At 41.9% G+C, this 27,030-nt stretch overlaps 2 protein-coding genes across 2 annotated transcripts; one reads left to right on the top strand and one right to left on the bottom strand.

Annotated features, from left to right (window-relative positions):
- Positions 1-5,590: 5,590 nt before the first annotated feature.
- Positions 5,591-16,897, top strand: creb5a (cAMP responsive element binding protein 5a). The gene is made up of 11 exons (XM_053613221.1): positions 5,591-5,693; positions 6,971-7,042; positions 7,192-7,285; positions 7,554-7,663; positions 9,806-9,969; positions 13,179-13,254; positions 13,776-13,856; positions 14,267-14,581; positions 14,689-14,910; positions 15,380-15,479; positions 15,744-16,897. The coding sequence occupies exons 2-11, from the start codon at positions 6,989-6,991 to the stop codon at positions 15,851-15,853; spliced, it is 1,326 nt and encodes a 441-aa protein (XP_053469196.1). The 5' UTR covers positions 5,591-5,693; positions 6,971-6,988; the 3' UTR covers positions 15,854-16,897.
- Positions 16,898-16,943: 46 nt separating this feature from the next.
- tril (TLR4 interactor with leucine-rich repeats) lies at positions 16,944-20,061 on the bottom strand. Its single transcript, XM_053613220.1, has one exon. It carries the CDS (start codon positions 19,851-19,853, stop codon positions 17,643-17,645), a length of 2,211 nt encoding a protein of 736 aa, XP_053469195.1. The 5' UTR covers positions 19,854-20,061; the 3' UTR covers positions 16,944-17,642.
- Positions 20,062-27,030: the final 6,969 nt, after the last annotated feature.

The following is a 27,030-nucleotide window of genomic DNA, read 5'->3' as shown; positions in this document are numbered from 1 at the left end:
AGGAGAAGCAGCGGCGCGGGAGCAGCTGGAGGAGGAGGAGGGGGTGTAGGGGGGTGAGGAATGTGACAGAGGAGGAGTGAGCGATACACCTCACTGATGGGCATCGCGAGTCACTTCACTGTATCGATTCTTTAGGTGAATCAAACTAAGCATATTTTGATTCGTTTGAATAATAATGTAGTTATAATAATGCATTTATGTAATACAATACTTATATTTGATAATTGGAAAGCGTGTAGTAACAGCAACCATAATATAATAATAATAATAATAATAATAATAATAATAATAATAATACTTACTAATATTGACATTAACTATATTTATTACATTACATTATTGACATTAACTATTATATATTTATAATTATCATGTTTGAGCCATCCATTAATTTTCCCTCTTGATAACTTTCAACCTCATATCTCCTCCTTGTAATCTATGCCACTACGCATTGAAGCAGTTTGTGGTGGCCAAATACCTTAGAAAGATACTTATGTTGATTTTCCCTCCATTCCCATCGATATTACTATCATTACTTGGAATGAAATACGCTTTCACAAATATACATTCAGGTTCATGAGCAAATTCACCTGATTTATTTAAAAGAGATCAAATTATCAAATAATTTGTTTCACAATGATCCATTTAACACTTCAAGGATAACGGTGGCTTCTCATTGCATGATTTCATCCAGATGAACACTGTGTATCAACACTTTCTTCTGTCTTAATTTAATTCTGTGAAACGTATCATCTAACTGCTAATAATGTCAATCACCCGAGACTTCCTGCTGTGTTGTTAATGCTCTCTAATGCATGTACTAGCTCTAAAAGATGAAAATGTAGGTCAGAGCAATCATCAGAGCGGTCCAAACCGGCCCTGACCATGTTAAGAGTCAGTCAAGTGTAGTGCGTAGATGTGCTGCTGCAGTGTGGCTGTTTGATCTGGACTCTCAGAGATAATGGAATATCTTGTGCACCAATAACAACAGGCAATTAATCTTTAAGCTCAGGATTATAAATGTCTTCTAGAATCTTCTACAGCTCTTCTAGAATCCTCGGGAGAATGCATAATGAGCCTAATAAGACATAATACAAATCTAGTGGGTCTCATCTCATGAAGCAACTTTAATTCTTTTCCAGTCTACTGATCATTTGTCATTTATTAGAAGAGTCAAAATATCATGCGGTGTAACCATCTGACCATTAGTGCGCTTCTTATAAACCTGCTCTGCACTGTACTGACCAACTGCGAAGCATTGGCATGAAATTTGTCCCAGGTTCATTGTATGAAATATCAACAAGTGCAACATTAAGAAAAGACCATTTTGAGACATTTACACTCACCATCCACTTTATTAGGAACACCTGTACACCTGCAGTTATCTAATCAGCCAGGTCATGTGGCAGCAGCAGCACAATGAATAACATCATGCAGATGCAGGTGAAGAGCTTCAAATTTGGAAAACTTTCACCTTCTCAACTACTGCTATATAGTTGCCATATATGGCAAAAAAAAATTATTATGAACATGTAATTGTATATGTAAATCTATATCATCTATATAGCATTATAAATGTAATAAAGAAACCTACAGTAGTTAGATGAAGTCCTGTTTTGCAGGGTGGTCAGAAAATATCATGTGGTGTAACCACTGTCTGTAATAGATATATGTCTTCCATTGGCTTTTCCTTTTTTCTTTTATACCCAATTCGTGATTTATATACATGCAGTTCTTTATTACAGTTTCATTTGGAACAGATTTATTTTCATTTTCAATGCATTTTCCTGCATTATCAATTGATATTTGAGGATTAATATTTTGTGTATATTTTACTTAATTAATCTTTTTTTTTGTTTTATTTTTTAGTGTGCATTTAAAACCAATATGTTAAATGGCCTCTGTTGTGATTAGTCCTGTATTGAGCTTTGTTAAAAACTAGGATAGATGAATCATTCTTTATCAGTTCAGCGTAAATGAGCAGGACTGAACTGCTATGGACTGAATAGCAGTGATACGTAAACGTGAATCAGAACTAAAAATAACGAAATAGCTGTTTTTGCAGCAGAGATTCTGTAGCTTTGACTACATCAAACATAAAATTTACAAAACTATTTAAAAAATTTTTTTAATTATTTATAAAAAGAAAGAAAAATATGTTTTTCCATGAAATGAGCATGTTAACCTTCTTCTGTTCTTATCATACATTTAAATGAGACTATTTACAAAATATTTACCTCATGTGACAACATGATACACTATTGTTTTAGCTACCAGAGAAGAAATGGGCTGAGAAAGACGACATATGTAATCTAAGTGACCTGCCAAAGACAGACAGGAAGAAACAGAGAAAGAGAAACAGAAAGAGAGAAACGGAGAGCTGCAACATTTTAACACACATTGCACATTTTGATTGTTAGTTTAGTTTAATGTTAATTATCAAATGTTTGTGGGATTTCAGATATGGATTGTTGTGTATGAATTTTTTTTCACATACATTTTCTTCTGATCATTTGGTGTGACACCTCATCATGTGGTGTAACCATGTTGCAATATCTGTATTAAAATAAAAGATATAAGTTCTGTAGCTAAAATATTAATCACTGATACAGTTCAAATGGACCCTAGCCTTGTACATATACTGTACGTACATATAATCTCATGACTTCCTGACTTCAAATTTATAAATAATGTAGATATTTATTTCACAGATGGTAAGTGTATGTGTCAAAATTTTAAGCAAATCAAGGAAATATATTATTTCAATGCAAAATCATAGTCGCACCACATGATCACCATATGATGGAAAACTTTAAAATTCACATAACTGCACATTTTTTTATGTAAATATGTGTACACCACTACTATAAATCTTTTCTAATTTAAAATTTGACCTTTCACAATCCTTATATATAAATGATTGACATACATACATACTGCATATACCAAAGTAGTATTCAAGCCATAAAGTAAAACATTAACATGTACATACACACACAGTCTAGTCACATCTTAAACCTGACAGATGCACACACTTGATAAATGCTTACACAGACCGTGCAGACTGTGAGGTATTTTATAACATCATTACACAAAGCTGGAGTAAATGTTACCATCTGCTCACCCACAGTTCAGACCCAGGCAGCCGATGTCAGATGTGACGTCAAGCGAGACCAGGCTAAAAGATTACACATTTGGTCCTCCACTAGATTATATGTGTCCTTGATGTACATATCTTTATCCTTATATGTAATAATCCTTGTTAAATTACACAGAGGATTAATAACAGAAAAACATTGTACTATACTACACTATACTATACTATACTAAACTACACTATACTACACTATACTATACTACACTATACTACGCCATACTGTACTACACTATACCATACTGTAGTACACTATACTGTTTTACACTATACTATGCTACACTATACTGTACTATACTGCACTACACTATACTATACTACACTATACTGTACTATAATGCACTACACTATACTATACTACACTATACTGTACTATACTATACTGTATTACACTATACTGTATTATACTATACTACACTATACTACATTACACTACACTATACTAAACTACACTACACTATGCTACTCTATACTGTATTATACTATACTACACTACACTATTCTGTACTACACTACACTATACTAGTCTATACTATAGTTCACTACAGTACACTATACTACACTATTCTGTACTACACTACACTCTACTACACTAGACTATACTATACTACACTACACTATACTTTACTACACTATACTACACTATTCTGTACTACACTATACTGTTCTACACTATACTATACTACACTACACTATTCTGTACTACATTATACTACACTATACTATACTACACTATTCTGTACTACACTACACTATACTACACTGTACTATACTATACTATATGATATTACACTATGATAAACTATACTATACTAGTGATATATAGTATAGTATAGTATAGTATGCAGTTCTCAGAATTCAGTGTGGTATTCATGTCATCGGGTTTCAGCAGTGATATCAGTGACACTCCTCATACTTATTGCATATTGTTTAAGCACTAAAGTGTTGACACAGTTTCTTTATCATGTGAGGGTCTATCAGATCAGATAAGTGTGCATGAGGTCTTTCATAGTCTTAGAGCTGCATGGTAATTGGATTGCACATAGTGTTATGGTGCATGTGTTGGTGAATGATTCACACTCACAAATTTGGGAGGGGACGCAGACTGGGCTTGATATGACATCATCACTCCTTCCTGTTTGGTGGGGTTGCCGAGGAAACAGCTACTAGCACGTTAGAGTAGACTTGCGATGAGTCACTCGCTTGATTTGTTTCTGATATTCTCTCTCTCTCTCTCTCTCTCTCTCTCTCTCTCTTTCTTAAATCTTGGCACCAATCACGAAAGAGCTGTGCTGGTCTTAATCACCAGTGCCATGACCACACACACCCCCTCCCACCTTTCCACTCGGAGCTCCACTCTACAGTCTGAGCCCTGGCCAGTTGCACATGACAGGGTCACAGATACAAGTGAGGACGGAAACATGATTACATTCAATATTATTCAAAGCCACTGATGAAAGAGAAGAGCATCTGGACATGTGTTAAATCAGTGGTTTGGTATGGCTTATTAAATTTCTGATCAGTCCTCCAAAATATAATAGTACAGTATAAATGAACATCTGTATTAAGTAGTAATGTTGATGTATAAGACAAGCAACGTTTCGTGTTTTTTGTGCTGAACAAAAAAAACAAAAAACATTAACCTGCAGTGGTCTCGTGTCGCACCTTTAAATTACTTAGTGGATTATTTAGGGACGTTACTTTCTCTGACATTTTTCAGACTTTCTATCAGCTTTATCTGGTACTCAGAAAAATATTTTCGCTGTATGTTTATCCAACATGTGAGACATGTCTGAGATATAAAAACCAAAATACAAGGACTACAGTGCAAAAGTAGGTTTAACATATTGTGGGCCTAAATTTGAGTGGATGGGGCTAGAGTCATTTAACACCAACTTTATGAAGATATATTGTAAAAAATAAATAAATAAATAAATAAATAAATAAATAAATAAAAATGCATGAATAAATAAATTTATTAAAATAAAATCATTTTGTGTATATTTTGTGAATCAACAACAACATCAACAACAACAACAACAATAATAATAATAATAATAATAATAATAATAATAATGATAACAGGGTAGGAATAGGACAGAATAACAGTCGGTGATTAGCAGAGGGCAGAGCAGCGGAAAAGCTCTGACGCCACACACACACACACACACACATACCCACAAATGCACGCGCGCTGCTCGCATGTCAGGACCGGGGACCGTCCCGCGCACACTTCCACGCAGCTGTTGGCGCATCAGCGTCACGAAGCCACGCCCCCCTCATCTATCAGCCTCGGACCCGGTGGACCAATGCGTGGCTTCATCTTCCAGGTGGGCGGGAGCTCGAGGCCTAAAACCCCCGCCCACCACTTCCTAAAAGACCGACCGCAATGATTTAGAAGTTCAGGAATCCCGTGTGACGTCACCGCGAGGTGATGTAATGCTTCTGTAAATAGATCATATTGTAATCGCGTTTCAGTTCCGCGCGCTCGGTGTCTGCTCGAGGAGCGTCGCTCGTCTCGGTCCGCGCGCGCCTTCAGGTAAGTTACTTTTTACTCTCAACTGGGTATCTTCAGAGACAGAAACACCAACAGAAAGTGTGTGTGTGTGTGTGTCTGTGTGTGTTTGTGTGTGTGTTTGTGTGTGTGTGTGTTATACAGCTGAGGGAGTGTGTCCACTGATGGACAGCGCTCAGAGTCTATTTGAAGACCTGTGACAGCATGTGGCAGGCACACGCACACACACACACACGCACACACACACACACACGCACACACACACACACACACACACAAACACACACACCGTGCTCACTCATTCAGAACAACTTGTGGAAGTGTGTTGGTTAGAGTCCTGTGCGTTAATAAGCTACACTTTACACCAGACAGTGGGTTAAGCTGAACCTGAGCTCTAGACTTCTCTCAGACGTCGCGCGCGCGCGCGCGTGTGTTTGTGTGTGAATGATCTGATTCAGTTTAACACCCCAATAAAAGCTCATCAGTGACGCACGTGTTTACAACTTTCAAAATCCACTTCCATGTGTCGCACTTCAGCTCTGCGATCAGGACTTTAAATCATCAGGACTTTAAATCATCAGGACGTTCGGTTGAAATTCTACCTTGCCCGTTGTGAGTCCGTGAGCATGACGTCACTCTGCGGTTTGATTCGGCTGAAAGCGCATCACTGTAATTAGGCATTAATGATGACGTCACGACCCCGGTGAATGAGCTGGAACGACGAAAACAGCGACTTGTTGAGTACTAATGTATGTTTGGGGACACGTTTGAAGTCAGAACAGGACAGTTAAAGACTGTGGATGAGTGAGATGAGTCAGAGGGGGGGAGGGGGGGTGATCAGGAATCAGTGTGCACTGCTCCTCATGCTGTAATAATGGTTTAAACAGGGGAAGATTATAGCTTCAGACAGATCAGATCAGTAATAGACCTCATTCCAGCAGATCTCCAGCCTCGTTACAGGCTCGTTCATTTTAAACACTGAACACGTCCGAGTGAGCGACACTTCAGTCCAATCTGCATTTGGATAACTGTTCTCTCTGTACCCTGAAAGCCGAATCTCTCAAGCACTGAGCGGGCAACAAAGAAGAACAACCTCTGAGCAGCATCAGACATTCCATAAGGGACATTACCAACTATATACATATAAAATATTGTTGTTGTTGTTGTTGTTATTATTATTATTATTATTTTTATTATTATTATTATTATTATTATTATATCACAAGTGAGTCTTATTATTAGTGCTTGAGACACATTAGTGTGTATTGTATCTCTCTCTCTCTCTCTCTCTCTCTGTGTAGGCTCTTCAGGTCTCAGTGATGAACACTGATCAGGACGGGCCATATGTATGCACTGCTCCCGGATGCACTCAGGTGAGTCACAGCTGGATGTAGCTCCTCTGGCCTTCGGTTACAGCTGTGCATATGTACCGGCACACACGCTGAAAACACACACCAGCATGAAACGCAGATCCCGAGCACCGCACCAGCTCACCCTAGGCATCTGTGTTGATTTTCCGTAGCGCTTCCAAAGAGAAGATCATCTCCTCATACACAGGCACAAGCATGAGATGACCCTCAAATTCTCTTCCATTAAGTGTGACAACACACTGTCAGGTAAGACATTTCCAACGACTCAAACACACCTGAGACATGCAGGGGAATTCAAACTACTACTATTACTAATAATTCAAAGATCCTTACGATGAGTTAAAAATAAATAAATAAATAAATAAATAAATAAATGCTCTTCTGAAATATTAAAGTGGCCGGGGAGTGTATATGTACATGGGAACGAACAAATAAAACATGATGGAAACATCACAACATTCGTGCATCATCAGATTCTGTATATTGCGTATTTGTACTGTGTGCTAACGTGCAGATCAGACTCCGACTCCAACACGCTTCCTGAGGAACTGCGAGGAGGTTGGACTCTTCAGTGACCTGGAGCTCAATCAGGCATCAGACGAAGACGAAGAGGAATCAGAACAGGTACTACAACCTGCGACATATTTCTTTCATTCTTATATAGAAGTCAGTTCTAGTCACAGCAATGCTACTGCTAAGAAACAGGAAATGAAGGCAAAGGCCTTCATTTGGTGTTGTTGGGTTGCTAGTGCTTTGGAGAACGCTAGCATCACCATTGCTTAGCTTTATCACATGTGTTAGAGGGCCAATATACTGTATATTTATCCATTTTACACAACCGCGTCTGCATCAAATCTGTGACTAATGATGTTCCACCATCTCATTTAATTCCACCCCATCCCCCTCGAAAGTGGCTCAGCCCATTGCAGCTAGCATGGGTCTATAAATTGCTACGTGGTTGGCAGGACAAATTTGTCAGACTGCCCCACACAGTGCAAAATTGTACCATCTACTGACAGGCAGATGGAAAGTATATGTGTAATGAAGTCAGACAGAGGCCGAAACCCCCGCGGTGATAAACAATGAATAACCAGCACAGGCCGTTGCTTCAAGGCTGCTCGGGAAGCGCAGCCTCCACTAAACTTTCACCAGTTAAATGTTTACCAACATGTCTAAGGTGGATATATAACATGTTTACACACGTTTTTGTAAGCTCCAAGAACCCAAGATAAATCACGTCAGATCTTTTTCACACCTATCTCACATGAAATCAAAAACGTACAATATCCTGGTGGCTGTGTTCAGAAACCAACCACATTCCAATCTCATGTTCAATAGTAGTTATCATACAGCTGATGAAGCCCATCATCAACAAGTGGAGAAAATGGAGCACCACGGTGACATCACCAAGAACAGGACGTCCCTCCAGAATTTACTAGATAAAAACATACCAGGGAGGCTACCACGAGACATACAGTTACATTAAAGGAGCTGCAGGAATATCTGACACGTATTGATTATTCTCCAGATGTGACAATAATCTCTTGTATTCTTCACATGTCTGGGCGATGGGGTGGGGCGGCTAGACGGAAGCCCTTTCTCACAAAAAAACTAAATCACTCCAAAACCATATGACAAAATGTGTTACGATCTGATGAGGCCAATTCCTAAAGGTCTAATAATTCCATAATTCCAAAAGATATCTTTGGTGCAAAAAAAAAAAAAGCCACATCATCAAAAGAACACCATCCACACAGTGAAGCACGGTGGTGGCACGATCATGCTTTAGAGCAAATTTTCTTCAGCCAGAACTGGTACTTTTTTATCAAGGTTTAACGATGAACCTGAAGAGATCTGTAGACAGGAGACGTGCTGACAAGCTGATGGATCTGGAATGTTTTTGCAAGAAAGAGTGGGAAAATATTCCCAAGTCACGATGTGCCACGCTGACAGACTAATGCGCTGTAATAAAATTAAAACATGCCTCAACGATGTGTTAGTTTAGGGGTGTGTATACTTATGCAACCTGGTTACTGTAACTTTTTTTTTCTGGTGGGAAAAGATCTGATATGATTTATCTTGAATTTTAATTGTAAGAATGGCACAGAAATGTACTCATCTCACATGCACGGGAAATAATGGGAAGCCCCGTCTCCTTCCAGTGAAATTCAGATGAATCTAAAATTAAAGTTACACTTCCTTTATCACAATTAATGAGAAAAAGCTTCCTCACTCTGCTACTAGGTAAAGCAGTTGAGCTGTAGAAGCGTTCTGCTGTGTTCAAACCTGAATGTAACGACCCATTAGTACACCTAAAAAACAAATAAATGAAATAATAACGTTCACACCTATGACACTTAATCTGTTAAAACAAACACTTACTAATAAAACCATTACATAAAATAAACTGGATAGATCAAGTCAAATTGGAGATTGGATAACACAAGGAAACTAGGAAACGCTGCTAAGAGACATGCTGATAATGATCTGAAATGATATATATGAATATAGAATTATATATGAACTGACTTTCATGCACAGCTCGTAGTGAGGGACACAACAGTGGCACTCAGTGATGAATGTAAATGCACTGAGATGCAGAAACACATTGGAGTCTGTTCTGTAAGGCTCTCTGAATAGACACACCTGCTGGGATTAAATGAGAAAGAGGAAGTTGGAAAGAATGCTCAGAAAGGAAGGACTTAAACAGAAAGTGTAATGGTGGCTCGAACATCATCATTAACTGTTTTTAAATTTTCGTGCTAGAACTTTTCAGTACAGGGTTCATCGCGAGAGAGCGGGCATCATGGCTCCCAGCAACAGCAGTGTGCCGTGGCTCAGTTCCACACAAATCTCCACACACACACCTCTCACTCTTCATCTCACTGCTCTATGGAACGACACACCACCCATAGCACCACCAACACACAGTGAGTACTACTGCACACATAGACATATATGTACACATATACATATACACATAAATGCACGTATACATACAGATATACATACACATATACACCTATACATATACATACACATATACACCTATACATATACATATACATACACATATACATATACACCTATACATATACATACACATATACATATACATACACATATACACCTATACATATACATACACATATACATATACATACACATACACATATACACCTATACATATACATAGACATACACATAGACATACACATATACATACACATATACACATATACACATATATACATATACATATGCACATAAACATAGACACAAACATATATACATACACATACATATACACATATACATACACATACACATAGACATACACATATACACCTATACACAAATACATATACATCTATACATATACATACACATATATACATACACATATACACATATATACATATACATATACATATGCACATAAACATACACATAAACATATATACATACACATACATATACACATATACATATAATCATATACATATACACACACACATATACATATACACATACACATACACATATACACATATACATATTCACATATAATCATATACATATACACACATATATATACACATATACACATACACATAAACATATAAACATATACACATAAACATATACATATAAACATATACACATATACACATACACATATACACATACACATATACGCATATACGTATACACATACACATATATACATATACACATACACATACACATATACGTATACACATACACCTATACGTATACACATACACATATACACATATACACATACACACATAAACATATGCATATAAACATACACATATACGTATACAGATATATGTATACACATACACATATACACATACACATACCCATATACACATACCCATATACGTATACACATACACACATATACGTATACACATACACATATACACATATACATATACACATATACAGTATCTCACAAAAGAGAGTACACCCCTCACATTTTTGTAAATATTTGATTATAGATTTTCATGTGACAAAACTGAAGAAATGACATTTTGCTACAATGTAAAGTAGTAAGTGTACAGCTTGTGTAACAGTGTAAATTTGCTGTCCCCTCAAAATAACTCCACACACAGCCATTAATGTCTAAACCGTTGGCAACAAAAGTGAGTACACCCCTAAGTGAAAATGTCCAAATTGGCCCCAATTAGCCATTTTCCCTCCCCGGTGTCATGTGACTTGTTAGTGTTACAAGGTCTCAGGTGTGAATGGGGAGCAGGTGTGTTAAATTTGGTGTCATCGCTCTCACACTCCCTCATACTGGTCACTGGAAGTTCAACATGGCACCTCATGGCAAAGAACTCTCTGAGGATCTGAAAAAAAGAATTGTTGCTCTACATAAAGATGGCCTAGGCTATAAGAAGATTGCCAAGACCCTGACACTGAGCTGCAGCACGGTGGCCAAGACCATACAGCGGTTTAACAGGACAGGTTCCACTCAGAACAGGCCTCGCCATGGTTGACCAAAGAAGTTGAGTGCATGTGCTCAGCGTCATATCCAGAGGTCGTCTTTGGGAAATAGACATATGAGTGCTGCCAGCATTGCTGCAGAGGTTGAAGGGGTGGGGGTCAGCCTGTCAGTGCTCAGACCATACGCTGCACACTGCATCAAATTGGTCTGCATGGCTGTCGTCCCAGAAGGATGCCTCTTCTAAAGATGATGCACAAGAAAGCCCACAAACAGTTTTCTGAAGACAAGCAGACTAAGGATATGGATTACTGGAACCATGTCCTGTGGTCTGATGAGACCAAGATAAACTTATTTGGTTCAGATGGTGTCAAGCATGTGTGGTGGCAACCAGGTGAGGAGTACAAAGACAAGTATGTCTTGCCTACAGTCAAGCATGGTGGTGGGAGTGTCATGGTCTGGGGCTGCATGAGTGCTGCCGGCACTGGGGAGCTACAGTTCATTGAGGGAATCATGAATGCCAACATGTACTGTGACATACTGAAGCAGAGCATGATCCCCTCCCTTCGGAGACTGGGCCGCAGGGCAGTATTCCAGCATGATAACGACCCCAAACACACCTCCAAGACGACCACTGCCTTGCTAAAGAACCTGAGGGTGAAGGTGATGGACTGGCCAAGCATGTCTCCAGACCTAAACCCTATTGAGCATCTGTGGGGCATCCTCAAACGGAAGGTGGAGGAGCACAAGGTCTCTAACATCCACCAGCTCCGTGATGTCATCATGGAGGAGTGGAAGAGGACTCCAGTGGCAACCTGTGAAGCTCTGGTGAACTCCATGCCCAAGAGGGTTAAGGCAGTGCTGGAAAATAATGGTGGAAACACCAAAAAAATATTGACACTTTGGGCCCAATTTGGACATTTTCACTTAGGGGTGTACTCACTTTTGTTGCCAGCGGTTTAGACATGGCTGTGTGTTGAGTTATTTTGAGGGGACAGCAAATTTACACTGTTACACAAGCTGTACACTCACCACTTTACATTGTAGTACAGTGTCATTTCTTCAGTGTTGTCACATTAAAAGATATAATCAAATATTATAAAAATGTGAGGGGTGTACTCTCTTTTGTGAGATACTGTACATATACACATACATATACACATAAACACATATGTATACACATACACATACACATATACATATAAACATATACATATACACACACACACATACATATACATATAAACATACACACATAAACATACACATACACACATATACATATAAATATATACACATAAACATACACATATACACATATATATATAAACATATACATATACACATATACGTATACACATACACACATATACATACACATATACACATACGTATACACACATATACATATACACATACACATACACATATACATATACATATAAACATATACACATATACATATACACATATACATATACACACATACATATACACATACATATACACATATACATATACACTCATACATATATACATATACACCTATACCTATACACATATACGTATACACATACACATATACATATACAAATATATACACATACATTGGTTTGTTTCAGTGCTCATAATATCCCTCTGTTTCCATCTCATGGACTTAAGGTCAGGTGCCAGTTGTCTTCACAACCAGCAGCGAAACCCTGCAGCCTGCGCCATGCAAGCAGCCCCCAGTGTGCGTGTGAGTATTGTTAACCATACAGGAGGTGACATTTATCCTGTCATTCAAACTTTAACTTACATATATAACAAAAATGCTCTCACATTCACTTCTTTCTCAGACCATGTCCTCACATTCATTATTTTACCATACTTTTAACACTCTCAGGAAAAAAGGTACTAAACCGGTACTTTTCCTTGTCATCGGTGTGGTACCATCAAGTACACCTTCTGTACCTATACTACGTATCTTGTGTGTCCTGCTGTACGTTTATTAGCATTTACTGTAGTGGTCCTTAGCTCTAATTATGCTCCGTATAAAGGTATTGTATAAAGGTTTAAAATATGCAAAAGTACAACCGATTTCCCTGTGATGGTACCACCCCAACAACAAGGAACACCTTGGTGTTTTGTTGTAATCATTTCACACTGTATTGAAAGTCCTCACGCACGTGCTACATAAAGTTGACTTGATGTAAACGCAGTCATGCATATTACCGGTATGATGAGAACTCATTTCTGTTATTCTGGTTAAACTAACAGATGAACACACAGTTACCGATGGACCCCAGCATGACGGATATACCAGGCCCTACTCACTCCAGATCATGCCCCACACCCCAGGTACAACAAATTATATTACACTCTATGCAAATGTCATGGGGAAACTATTTATATGACGAACCTTAGTGTCCACCAAGATATATACATGCTCACACACACACACACACACACACACACACACACATCTGTCTTACTTTCCCAAACTGCTCACAGATGCCCACTAGTGGCCGTGGAGAGCGAGAGCGAGCGAGAGAGAGAGAGAGAGAGAGAGAGAGAGAGAGAATTCCACCTCTCCCACCCAGAGAGCACAGGCAATTTTGTTCCCTTGGCTCCTGGTGTGGATATCCTGACGATAGGGCGAATTGATCAAATGGATTAACATTGGTTGCGATACAGTATAACTGCATACTGCTGCTGCTCACTGATATCCAGAGTTTAGCTGCAAAATAATCCCATTCATGATCCATTAGAGGTCAAAGGTCATGTCATGCCAGACTCACCCAATGGCGTCCAATGGGAACCAGAACACCATGGGTCACATGATGGAGATGATGTCACCACAGCATGCGAGGATGGGGCTGCCTCTGACGCACATGCCAGCATCGCCTCATCAATCGTATCAGCAGCACGGCCTCAGCCAATCACAGCATAGACACACCCATCAGCATCAAAGTCAAGAGCAGTCTCCTCACAGCTGTGCTCACCATTCGCCCCCTGCACACCTGCACCCGGGCCCTGCTCAACCGCCAGCCAAACACCTGACACGTCAACCAATCCCTGCACAGGTAGCACTTTCTACAGAGTGTTTCGAGGAATGCTATTTTCACTGATATTTGTTATGATTTGTAAAGATTATTCTTTTTGGTGTTTTTATTTATTGATTTATTTTTAGACATCTCCAGTTCCCAAAACCATGACGTGTGCAGAATCTCCTCTCCAGACAAGCGGAGGGAAACGCAGACGGACAGCAGACGACGATCCAGATGAGCGCAGGCGCAAGTTTCTGGAAAGGAACAGAGCAGCAGCGTCACGCTGCAGACAGAAGAGGAAAGTCTGGGTGACGTCACTGGAAAAGAAGGCAGAGGAGCTTACACACACAAATCTGCAGCTACAGGTACAGAAACAGCAGCAGTTAGTGTGTAGTCTGGAGCTGAATGAAACAGACGGGTTATCACACGTGACTTGTGTTATTACGTTTAATTCAGATTATTATTATTATTTCTATAAAAGATCTTAGCAGCGTTTAAAGCTATGGCAACCCTGTCATTAACTGTCCTGTGTGTTCCTCTTCCACTGCTAAAGTTCAGAGAGTGAGCACGGGGCAGCGTGACTCCTGCCCATACTGAGCTCTGTTACCGCTTGTTGCAGTTCCTATTTATGACCACTAGGTGTAATAATAACTCCGCAGAAGCTAAGCACGATTGAACGTCTAGAAATACGAGCAAGTCAACAGAAAATCGGCGTTTATCTGTCAAATAGTGACGTTTTTCATTCACTCCACTACACCCTCACACTCCACTACACCCTCACAGGACGTTATCGTGAGTTTCTAATGTGTTCATTTGTGAACGACTGTGTTTCAGAACGAAGTAACACTACTCAAATCAGAGGTCATTCAACTGAAGCAGCTTCTGCTGGCGCATAAAGACTGCCCTGTTACTGTGAGACAACGAGAAACACAAGGTGAGAAACACACATATACATATACAACCTTTACCTTGTTTGAGTGGTAGCCGTGACAGTATCATCGGAGCATGCTGCTGTATCAGGCTGGATCTTTAAGCGCTGCGTACCCCAACTGGCCGCTGTATTACATACGCTAACCTTGTTTCTCCGTCTTGGAGCTGTACAAATGTTTGATCCTTTTTGGTTTCATGCATGATTTGTTACAACTGTCTTCAAGTCAGTTAGAGTCTAATGGATTTTCATCTTTATGTCCGTGTGCAGTTGGGAGCCCAACAGGAAGTCCCCTCCAGACGCAAAACATCCAACACAACAGCATCTCGTCCTCAGTGGCGCACACACACCTCACCACGCGCTCGCATTCTGCATCCTAAAGCCAGTCTGAACACACACACACACATACACACACACACACACACACATACACGTTCGAGCCACTGATACATTTCTTCAATCAAACGGCTGTAGTATATAATTCAATAATTATTATGAATCTCAGAACGTGTTCTTGTTCTCTCAGTATATCGCCTGATTCCATCCATACGATTCATCTCAGTTAGCGATGTCAATCAGACTGATAACGAACCAGATGTGTGACCGATTCGAGGCAGCGCTTCAGCTGAACGTTAGGACGCTGGATCCTCTCGCCTCTCACTGTGACGGACTGGAAGAAGCCGACTGGACAAGCTCGTACTCGCGTCACGCCGCCTTATTCCTGTCGTTCTGACCCTTTCGGCCAGGTGGTATCTCCTCAGGAATGTTCACCTCTGGCAGTATTTGCGTTCCAGTATGTTTCTTGTGTTTTTCGAGCACTTTGTTTTCCTCTGCCTCAGCAGCTGAAATGCCAGATGAGAACACGATTCAGTACACGATTTTGTACTTTATCAATCAGGGTTCTGTACGATAGTGTAAATAGAAACGGATAGTTTTGTATGTCTTTGGATTGCAACCGCACCTTCTGCTCTGCTCTGCACATTTCTGCTCTTTTACTTACAATTGTAACTGCTTTATTAACCACGTTTAATCCATTATACTGTATATGAGGAATGATCCTGATGATTCATAACATACTACCCACGAAGACGTTTATAATCTCCAGTATTTTTCACGTGAACACAGACTGCACAGATGGTATAGATTATAAGGGATAGAATTTTTTTTTTTTTGAAGTACCTTATTTCCCACTGACAATCACATTTCATTAGCGAGCGGATAATAAAATCTCGACATTGTGCTATTACTGTATGTTCACGCATATACGTGCAGCGCAGTGCAGTGTTAGAAAACGTCTACCGTTGAAAAACATCGGGGAAATAACTCTGTACAGTTTTCCAAAAACGAAAAAAAAATCCATATTTCTTTATTTTTGTAACTAACAAACGTTATGGCTATTTCTAATTAAAAGAACTTGAGCTGCATTCGTGTTGTCTTTCTTATACGTGTACTTGTGTCTGAAGTGAGATCATCATCCAAACCTGAATAAACATGTAAAAAGAGATTGCAACTAAATTATATTTTTTTGTGTAAGACAACACCGCCGATGATAAACAAACAAACAAACAAATAAATGCATATATTTTATATAAAGGCAGAGCTTATTTTCTGCATGGTGTAGTATACTGTACAGTAGTGTGTCCCTTATTAATCATCATTTATAGTATCATTCATCAGCATCTTTCTCAATACACACACACACACACACGCGTGCTGACTGTTGGTATATTTCCTCCTGTTTATTGATTAACGACAGGCACACGAACAAACTTAACGAACAAACCGTGTGTCTTTTCCTGAAATCAAGTCACATGTGTATGAAATTCCATTGATTTCCAATAATAACGCATGGATGTATACCTGGATTACTCTTATGCGAAACAGTACAAAGGCAAGCAAACATCTGGAAGCATCTGTATGGTCCACGTTAGCAGGGTGTAACAGTCTGAGTAAAGTCTGACAGATGAATATTTATTGATAACTGTTCAAAGTTGTGTAATAATTCCATATTCATACAGCACAGCAAGAACATGTTGTTTTTTAAATCTTTGTCACACATGGATATAGGCGCATGAGCAGAAATATTTGCCCTGTATAAATATTTAACACACACACACACACACACACACACACACACTTCACTCGGCAATGCAGGTGAGAAGCTCGGATTTAGTCGGATATCCTCGGTATGACGGAATTATCATCTCTGCTGTCATAAAAGCGGTCAACCGGAAACTGGATCAGATCCCCTTCCTCAGCCAGCGGGCGCCCGCTCTGATACCCACTGAACTCAGACGAGACACAGGTGGCTGCCATGGCAGACCGGAAGGGCCTCCGCGTGGAGTACATGTGACGCACATGAGTGTGTGCGGACGACTTCCGGGTTTTGATCCTCCTCCTGAGAACGCGCCAGAGCCAGACCCCGCCCACCGACAGGATCAGCAGCGCGTTGACCGCCAGCACCGCCGCGGTCACGTGCTGAAGCTCGACGACGCTTTCCGGCGACGTGGTGACGAAACCCGCGCAGTGATCTCGCGGAGCCACCTGGCACAAAGCCCCGCCGACCACGCTTTCCACGCAGGTGATGTAGGTGGAGTCCGGGCGGAGCTCCCGCAGTGTCACCGCTCGAGCGGAGCCATCGGTGTAAACATAGCGCGGGAAACGCACAGAGTGTCCAAAGCGGTCGAACAGGATGCGGAACATCAGCGCATGGGCCTGGGCAGTGTGCGCGTCCGCGGGCGTGCTCCACGACACCGTGCTCGAGTCGAAGCTCACGTTGTGCACGCCCACGTTCACGATGTACCGGCGGTTGAACTGACATGCGTCCGTCACCGCCACACGTACGGCTGCGTGATGCTCCACGTGGTTCTGCGGTGCATCACTCAGCTCCCACGTGCTGATGTTCTCCTCCGTTGAAGGGAACGTTTTGGTTGTCAGTGTTCCAAGAAGAGCCGAGGAGGAGCTCACTTTCGCAGAAGCACTCGGTGCAGGTCTGAGCTTCACTTCCATCTTCCTCTTCACCGTCAGGTTCTTGTGACTTCCCTGAGCATCCCGAGCCGTTTCTTTATCTCCCCCTCTCTTCAGCATGTCCTCCGTTACACCTGGCGGTTCCTGCGCCTCCATCATGTCTTCCTCGTCATCCGCTCGGCAGTAACCGCTTCCGTTAAGCAGCTCCGTGCCGTTCACATGCTCCAGATATTTCCCCTCGAGCGCAGGTGGGCGATCGCATCGCACGAGCGCTGTGAGTAACTTTCCACGGGCACGCGTCTCCGCCATCCAGTCCTTCAACTTCTCCATCTGACAGTCACATTTCCACTGGTTACCGCTCAGCTCCAGCTGGAAGAGCGCGGCGTTTGAGGCGAACGCACCACCGGAGATCCTCCTGAGCCGGTTGTTGCTGAGATCCAGCACCCTGAGACGGGCGAGGCGGGCGAACGCGGCGGGATCGATATGTGCGATCCGATTGTCACTGAGATCGATCCGTTCAACACGCGTGAGCGGCTCCAGCACACCTGCCTGGATCTCCGTTAGCTTGTTGCCGTCGATTGCAAGCTCCTGGAGGCGCACGAGCCCCTTCAGCGTATCGTTCTCCAGCCTGAGAATGTTGTTGGTGCTCAGCGACAGCTTGGTGAGCTTTTTCAGGTTCTGGAACACGTGACTGCCGATGTGCGTGATCTGGTTTCGTGAGAGCAGCAGTGTGAGTAAAGACCTGAGCTGGGAGAACAGGGTCCTGTGGCGCAGCTGCGTCTGCTTATTGTCTGACAGGTTGAGAAACTGGAGTTTAGTCAGACTGTAGAAAGCTCTATGGTGAATATGACGGAGCTGGTTAGATTCCAGGTGCAGGAACATCAGACTGGAGACGTGTTGAAACACGGACTCGCTCAGCAGCTCTATGGCGTTCTTATCCAGCCTTAACCGGACCAAACTCCCCAGCTTCCCGAACGTGTCTCCTGTCAGCTCGCGGAGGTCATTATCGTTACTGAACAGCACGGTGAGCTTCTGTAGCGGCCCCAAAGTCCCGGGGTGCAGTGTCGAGATCAGATTGTGTCCCAGATACAGCTCCTCGAGCTCCAGGAGCGTTTCGAACGCCTTCGGGTGCACGCGCCGGATCTGGTTAAACTGCAGGTCGAGCCGCGTCAGGTGGCCGTAGCGTGCCAAAGCGAGCGCGCTCACGTTACCGATAAAGTTGCCCGCGAGTCCGAGCACGCGCACGGGCCGGCTGCTCTCGGGCACAGCGCGCAGGCCGCGGTTCGCGCAGAGGACGTGTTGCGCGCGCGGACACTCGCAGAGCTCAGGACACGCGGCGCGAGCGCACAGCAGCAGCAGCGAGAGCGCGCCCGCCTTCCATAGAGCGAGGTGAGAGAGCGCGCGCTTCGCCATGTTCCACGCCAACTCACCGGCACTATGGACATCACTCTGTCCCTGGCCCGGGACTTCACAGGCACCGTTTAACGGGAAAGCGCGTGCAAAACAGCATCAGTAATAATTCCACATGGAGGGAGTTCCGCTTTCATACCGCAGCGCGTGCAGACAAAGGAGACAAAGTCAGAGCCTTGTTCGGACTCCACAAGTGGTCATCTGGTGCAGATTAGACACACACACACACACACACACACACACACACACACACACACACACTTTTCTTTGAGTTTAGACATGGATCGCCCCGCCCCTTTACCCTCAGCGGCCAGATGTGGACAACGGTCTGCTAACGACACACACACACACACACACACACACATCTGGTGTATGGGAAAAACAGACTTGGCTTCCCGTGAGGGTTTGTATGGGGACTGAATCCTGAACTGCATTCTTTTCTTGTTTGAGAAAAGCAGATTGATCACAGAAACGATAAATGTAGACAAAAAAAACAGGAGATGGATTATATTCCAGCTGAACTGTCTCTCTCAGGCTGCACGTGCGGGTCAGGAGGTCAGGGTCAGGAGGTCAGGGTTAGGGTTAGGGTTATTAATTACACAGAGAGACATGGAGGGGGAAAGCACAGAACACGTGTTCCACTCTTTCACCATAAAGATGAAGACATTCGCTACAGATGACATTTTAAAGCTGTTAAATACTTGTGTGTGTGTGTGTGGGGGGGGGGGGGATGGAAGGCCCAGATGTCTCCTACTTCCCATGCTTGAGAAGATACCCATGCCAGAGTTTAGCTTGAGTTCTGAATACTTCTCCAGACAGTAAGATAATCTCCACTGACTCAGTGGACAGGACACGCAGACGAACCGGAAACACGATGAACACAAGTTGTACAGCTACAGTACTTCATAAAAGCTAGCCTAATGCTAAGCTAGTTGTGACTTTTGGAGCTTGCTAGATGACAGAAAAATGTTGCTTAGCACAGATAGGGTGCGCTACATTCGGTTATTCTGTCATTAGCTGTGGGATGTGGATTGGTATTTTGCCCCTAAACTTCAATCTCAGTAAAGTTATTCAGTCGAACCTGGACAAACCATTTGTAAAACTCTCTCTCTCTCTCTCTCTCTCTCTCTCTCACGCACACACACACACACACACACTCACACACACACACACACACACACACACACAATTCCTCTGTACCCTATGTGTGTGTCCAAGGAGAAAACCCCCTTAATGTCAGGAAGGTCATTTCCTGTCTACTCAGTGAATGAGACGAAGCAGGCTGAAGCTATAAAAATCTGCAATGTATGTGTGTGTGAGTGTGTGTGTGTGTGTGTGTGTGTGAGGGGGAGAGAGAGAGAGAGAGCATTGCATGTGCAGAAGAAGAGTATGTGGGATTTGTTTGTTTAACAGATACAGACATGATAGAATAAACGCATGTGTTAGGGCTAGCAACAGGGCTCTCTCTCTCTCTCTCTCTCTCTCTCTCTCTCTTTCCTGCTTTCAAAGCGTGAATCATTGAAAGTGACCAGAAATTGTTCATAAGGCGTGTTTAGTGTATAATAATATGGTGTTATTTTCTCAGAAGTATGTCAGTGGCATAATGTTTTATCACTCAACACAGAGAGAGAGAGAGAGAGAGAGAGAGATGTGGGGTCTGGTCAGGAACGAGTGTTGTGGTTAAAGGAACGCTGAAGGAGGACGTATTGGAAACACGTGCAGCGTGATGGAGAACAGCTCCAGCTGCACGTATCCCATGTTGTGTAGCAGCAGCACATGAACACACACACTGAACTCTTCTACACACTCATTAACACCAACGTGTTCTGAATTCTGAACGAGTTCAGGTGTGAAAAATGTCAGCAGTGTAGCGGATCTTTTCTCTTCACTCCTATGGAATACCTGTTCGAAAAAACCCCAATAATAACCAGATGATTAATACACAGCAGTGTCTGGGTGGAGGGTCACGTGTTCTCCTCGTGTCCGTCACCCTGCGCCCAGCGGCCCCGGCGCCGACTCCGGACCCACCTGGAGCTGGACCGAGGAGGAAGCGCTTACTGAATACGAAGGAACGTTTAGTGAGAGAAAACACGTCGAGTGTGTTTTTCTGGATGCACAGGAAGAGGGGGAGAGGACAGGACAAACGAAACAAGATAGGAGGGAAAAGATTGAGACTAGTAGCAGCTGTTCGGGTCATTATCTTCTATTCCACAAAAAGTGTGTGTGTGTGTGTGTGTGTGTGTTAGAGCCTACTCAGCACTGTGATCTGTATCTAAGCACTATAATGCCTCCAATTGCCATTTCGAGTTTGCCTTCAGGCCCTTATACCAGTCTGCATGTACCCCCCCAACACACACACACACACACACACACACACACACACATACACATACACACTGCATTACTGTTGCTCTTATAACAGAGAGCACAGCACTGAAGCAAACCCTCCAGCTTCAGACCGGTGCGGGGATCGCTGTTCCCCGGGGGCGCAGAGAAGGAGGGGGGCCACATCTGGAAAAAATCAAACCCAAGAAGGAGCAAGGGCGAGAGAGAGAGAGAGACAGAATTCCCTTTAGTGTGGTGCATAGTTTTTCTTCTTTCATCTCTTCACACCAGTCTTAGAGAAAAGTCACATCAGTACAAACACACAGTGTAACCATGATAAGAGTCCAGATGTGAAGTGGGGGGGGGGGGGGGTTATTATAGCGGGGGTTAGTATAGCGCCATCTGCTGGTCGTTACTGAACCCCTGCCCAGGTTTATTCAGGAACCAGGTTCCAGAGTCATGAATAGCTGAGGTGTGAGCCTGTGTCAGCTAGCATCATTCATCCATTCATCCATCCATTCATCCATTCATGCATCTATCCATTAATTCATTCATTCAGCCATTCATCCATTCATTCATCCACCAATTCATGCATCTATCCATTCATGCGTATATCCATTAATCCATTCATTCATTCATTCATCCATCCATTCATTCATCCATTCATTCATCCATCCATTCATTCATCCATTCATTCATCCATCCATTCATTCATCTATCCATTCATTCATCCATTCATTCATCCACTCATTCATCCATCCATTCATTCATCATCCATTCATCCACTCATTCATCCATCCATTCATTCATCTATCCATTCATCCATTCATCCACTCATTCATCCATCCATTCATTCATCCATTCACCATCCATTCATCCATTCATGCATCTATCCATTAATTAATTCATTCATCCATTCAGCCATTCATCCATTCATTCATCCACCCATTCATGCATCTGTCCATTCATGCATCTATCCATTAATCCATTCATTCATCCATCCATTCATCCACCCATCCATTCATTCATCCATTCATTCATCCATTCATCCACTCATTCATCCATCCATTCATTCATCCATTCATCCATTCATTCATCCACTCATTCATCCATCCATTCATTCATCCATTCAGTCATTCATCCATTCATCCACTCATTCATCCATCCATTCATTCATCTATCCATTCATTCATCCATTTATCCATTCATCCATTCATCCATCCATTCATTCATCCATTCATCCATCCATTCATTCATTCATCAATTCATTCATCCATCCACTCATTCAGGACACAATATCCTTTTTTAATTTGTATTTTATTTTTTACTCCTTTTTTTTTTAGGTCTAATTGTATTAATAGTATATAAATACTCTGGACTCTATACTCTCCCTACAGTGTACTGTTTAATATAATGAGTGTACCTCATTAATATAATATTATATATTTTATCTACTTGCTCACTACTAATACTAATACTATTACTACTATATGCTTATAATAATAATAATAATAATAACACTGCAGGGTGGCTCAGTGTTAGTGTATTAATAGCACTCTATATACGTCAAACAATATCTCCTGTGAATTTCTCTACTATTGTTTGCTGACTCACATGCAACACCAGTCCTGGAAATACACACACACACACACACACACACACACACACACAGAAGGTTTTATTGTATACAATACTCAATTTGTGTTTCTGTGTGAGGTGACCTACCCTACCAGTCAAACAGGCTGTTTCTCTGTCTCCTCTCTCACGCGCTCTTAAAGAGAGAGAGAGAGAGAGAGAGAGAGAGAGAGATTACATATTAACAGCATGTACGGTATGACCTGTGCTTTTTAGATTTGTGCTCATTCTATTACATTTTAGTGAGAATAATCTTTTAAAACATGCAATTCTGGATATTTATCCTCCTCCTCCTTCTTTCTTTCATGACACTGTACACTCTACACTAGCGAGTTGAGTTCTTAGCGAAGGCCCAGTCCATGCCACACCAGCTGTACTGTAAACAGTGTGACTCAACACATCACCTTCTCACGTTCGACATGCAGTCAACCCGAGACGTTCCGCTGTCCACAAAGTCTTCCTAAAGGGGGATTATCGCACACAATAAAGTGAGTGAAGCAACAAAATGCCATCGACACAAAAGACACAGACGCTTGTTGTCCTGCACAAGTCAGGTTACGGATGTAGAAATTCATACGCTGTGCGTCACTGTAAAATAAAAATAAAACACACCCGATCAGAGCCACAATCTGTTTTACATTCGCCCCATGACAGTGAGAGGAATAAACAAGGAGACAGATAAGGACTAGAGACTATCACACCATCAGTCTCATTCATTCTTGGTGTTGTTGGGTTTCAGAAACAATTACACGTCTCCATAGCAACAACCTGTTTGTGTGTTAAACCCAAAATCTGCTAGTTTCTGTCAGAGACTTGCAGTGTGGCCTTAGATAAATCTTTAAATAATAATAATAATAATAATGACCACAAATAAACATTAAAATGACCTGAATTTGAACGCCGATGAAGGCATTCATCATAAAGCACAGTCCACACGTGTGGATGTGTAAAGAATATAAAGCGGCGTGGAGTGTAAAAAAATAGATAAATAAAAAGGTCCTTTTACAAATACCTCATTACAAAAAGAAACGTTTAAAGAACTTGAAAATGTTGCTCAAGTACTCCATCTGTAATTCATGTTCCATCATTATTTCAGGAAGGGTGCCAATAATTCTGGTCTGGGACAATCGTACATGAAAGAGGAAGTCAGAATGATTTCCATATGTGGTTTTGAAGGTGCAGTTAGAGTATTAATACTGAGGAGTGTGTGTGTGTGTGTGTGTGTGTGTGAGGAGTTTCGAGACCTGTACGGGACAGGGATTCCCTCAGGTATGCAGAAGGGCAGGTAGAAGGTTTTCATCTTCCCAGACGATCTTTCAGGCCAAAACAGTGAACACTGCATTGCTGGATAATTCCTCTTTCTCTTTCGTTCATTCCTGGAGGTTTTTTTTGAGTTAACAACCTGTTAATGGTGACATTCCTCACGGTACCTGGCTTCCCAACCCAGAAACTGTAGAAACTATGATACAGGCATTCCTGAGACTGCCTTCCTTTCAGTGAACTGAACACAGAAACTAATCAGGCATGTATACCCGGGGCTCTGTGTCCTGACCGCACAGCTACTGGGGAACAACCGTGCTGAAGTAGCGTATAATCTATCAGTGTTAACATGACTTAGCCTGACGCTAACTCACACTGACAGGTTTCATGCTGTGTTAGTCACAGTAATATTGTGTGGCCAAATTGTAGCATTATAGTTATTCAAATAGAGTAGAGTAGTACTTCTTAAAGGCACACATTAAAGAAACAGAGCTGTGATTACCTGTGATTATGTGAGATTACCTTTTGATTATTGTAATGCCTTACTGTCTGGATGTTCCAGTAGGAGCATAAACAAACTCCAGCTAGTCCAGAATGCAGCTGCTAGAGTCCTAACTAGAACCAGAAGATACGACCACATCATCCCGATCTTATCAACACTGCATTGGCTCCCAGTGAAATCTCACATTGATTATAAAATACTACTACTGAACTATAAAGCACTAAACAGTCTCGCACCACAGTACCTGAGTGAACTTTTGATCTTCTATGATCCACCACGCCTACTTAGATCAAAAGGTGCAGGATATTTGTTAGTACCTGGAATAGTGAAGGCTACAGTAGGGGGAAGAGCTTTCTCTTACAAAACCCCACAGTTATGGAACAGTCTTCCAATTAGTGTTCGGGACTCAGACACAGTCTCAGTGTTTAAGTCCAGGCTGAAAAAACATTTGTTTAATCAAGACTTTTTGTGAATAGTTTTTTTTCTTAGGTAAAGGATCAGATCTAGAGGCTCACAGGTATAGAGTGTTGTGGTGAACTGGGATGTTAGGATGCTGTTGCCCCCCCACTTTCACACCTTCACCCAGGTGTGTTGATGGTGGAGTGTCTGGGTGGTTTATGTCCCAGGGAGCCCTCATGTCTGTGTTCCTTTCTGGCTCTCCCTTTTAGTTTACTTATGCTGTAATAGCTAGTCTTGCCGGAGTTCCTGCTTTCACTCACACACAGTTCATTGTCCTTAACCATTACAGGGTAATAAGCATACCTAATAATCTCTCCCTCTCTCTCCTTCTCTCTTTCTGTCGAGCTACACATGATACTCCTGAGATACCAGTGATCCTGACCCTTCTGCTCTCCAGACCTGCCTGATCCATCCTGATGTCCTACTTCTGGTTGGAGTTCTCATCAATTGGAAGTCACATGCTGCTGCTGAGGATGTCCCCACATGGTGCAGACTAAAGATCATTGAGATTGTTGAGGATGGTAGCACTTAAGAACCATGAAGATGGCTTTGGACCTCATATCGTATGAACAGTTATGCTATGATAGCTTTAGGACTACAATTAGCACAAACAGTTCTGCACTCGAGTCTCCATCAGTGAACAGTGGAGAAGTTCAACACACCAGACTTAATGTAGAAACTGTAATGAATTTCCTGCTTACACAACTGCACTATTTGAGCATGTAGTATTAGCACATTTATAGAAAGGGTGTATTTATTTATAATCGCACTATCCGGTGTCACCCAGATGAGGACGGGTTCCCTTTTGAGTCTGGTTCCTCTCAAGGTTTCTTCCTCATATCGTCTCAGAGAGTCTCAGGGATAAATTCATATATGTAAAATCTATATCCTCAATGTATGTTTCTGTAAAGCTGCTCTGGGACAATGTCCACTGTTAAACACGCTATACACATAAAACTGAATTGCCCTGTGTGTATAGCTGAATCACAGTGATGTTGA

This window comes from Ictalurus furcatus, chromosome 24 (genome assembly GCF_023375685.1).
Source record: "Ictalurus furcatus strain D&B chromosome 24, Billie_1.0, whole genome shotgun sequence".
Lineage (NCBI taxonomy): Eukaryota > Metazoa > Chordata > Actinopteri > Siluriformes > Ictaluridae > Ictalurus > Ictalurus furcatus.
The sequence above is the reverse complement of the archived record's forward strand: the minus strand, read 5'-3'. Positions and strand labels throughout refer to the sequence as shown.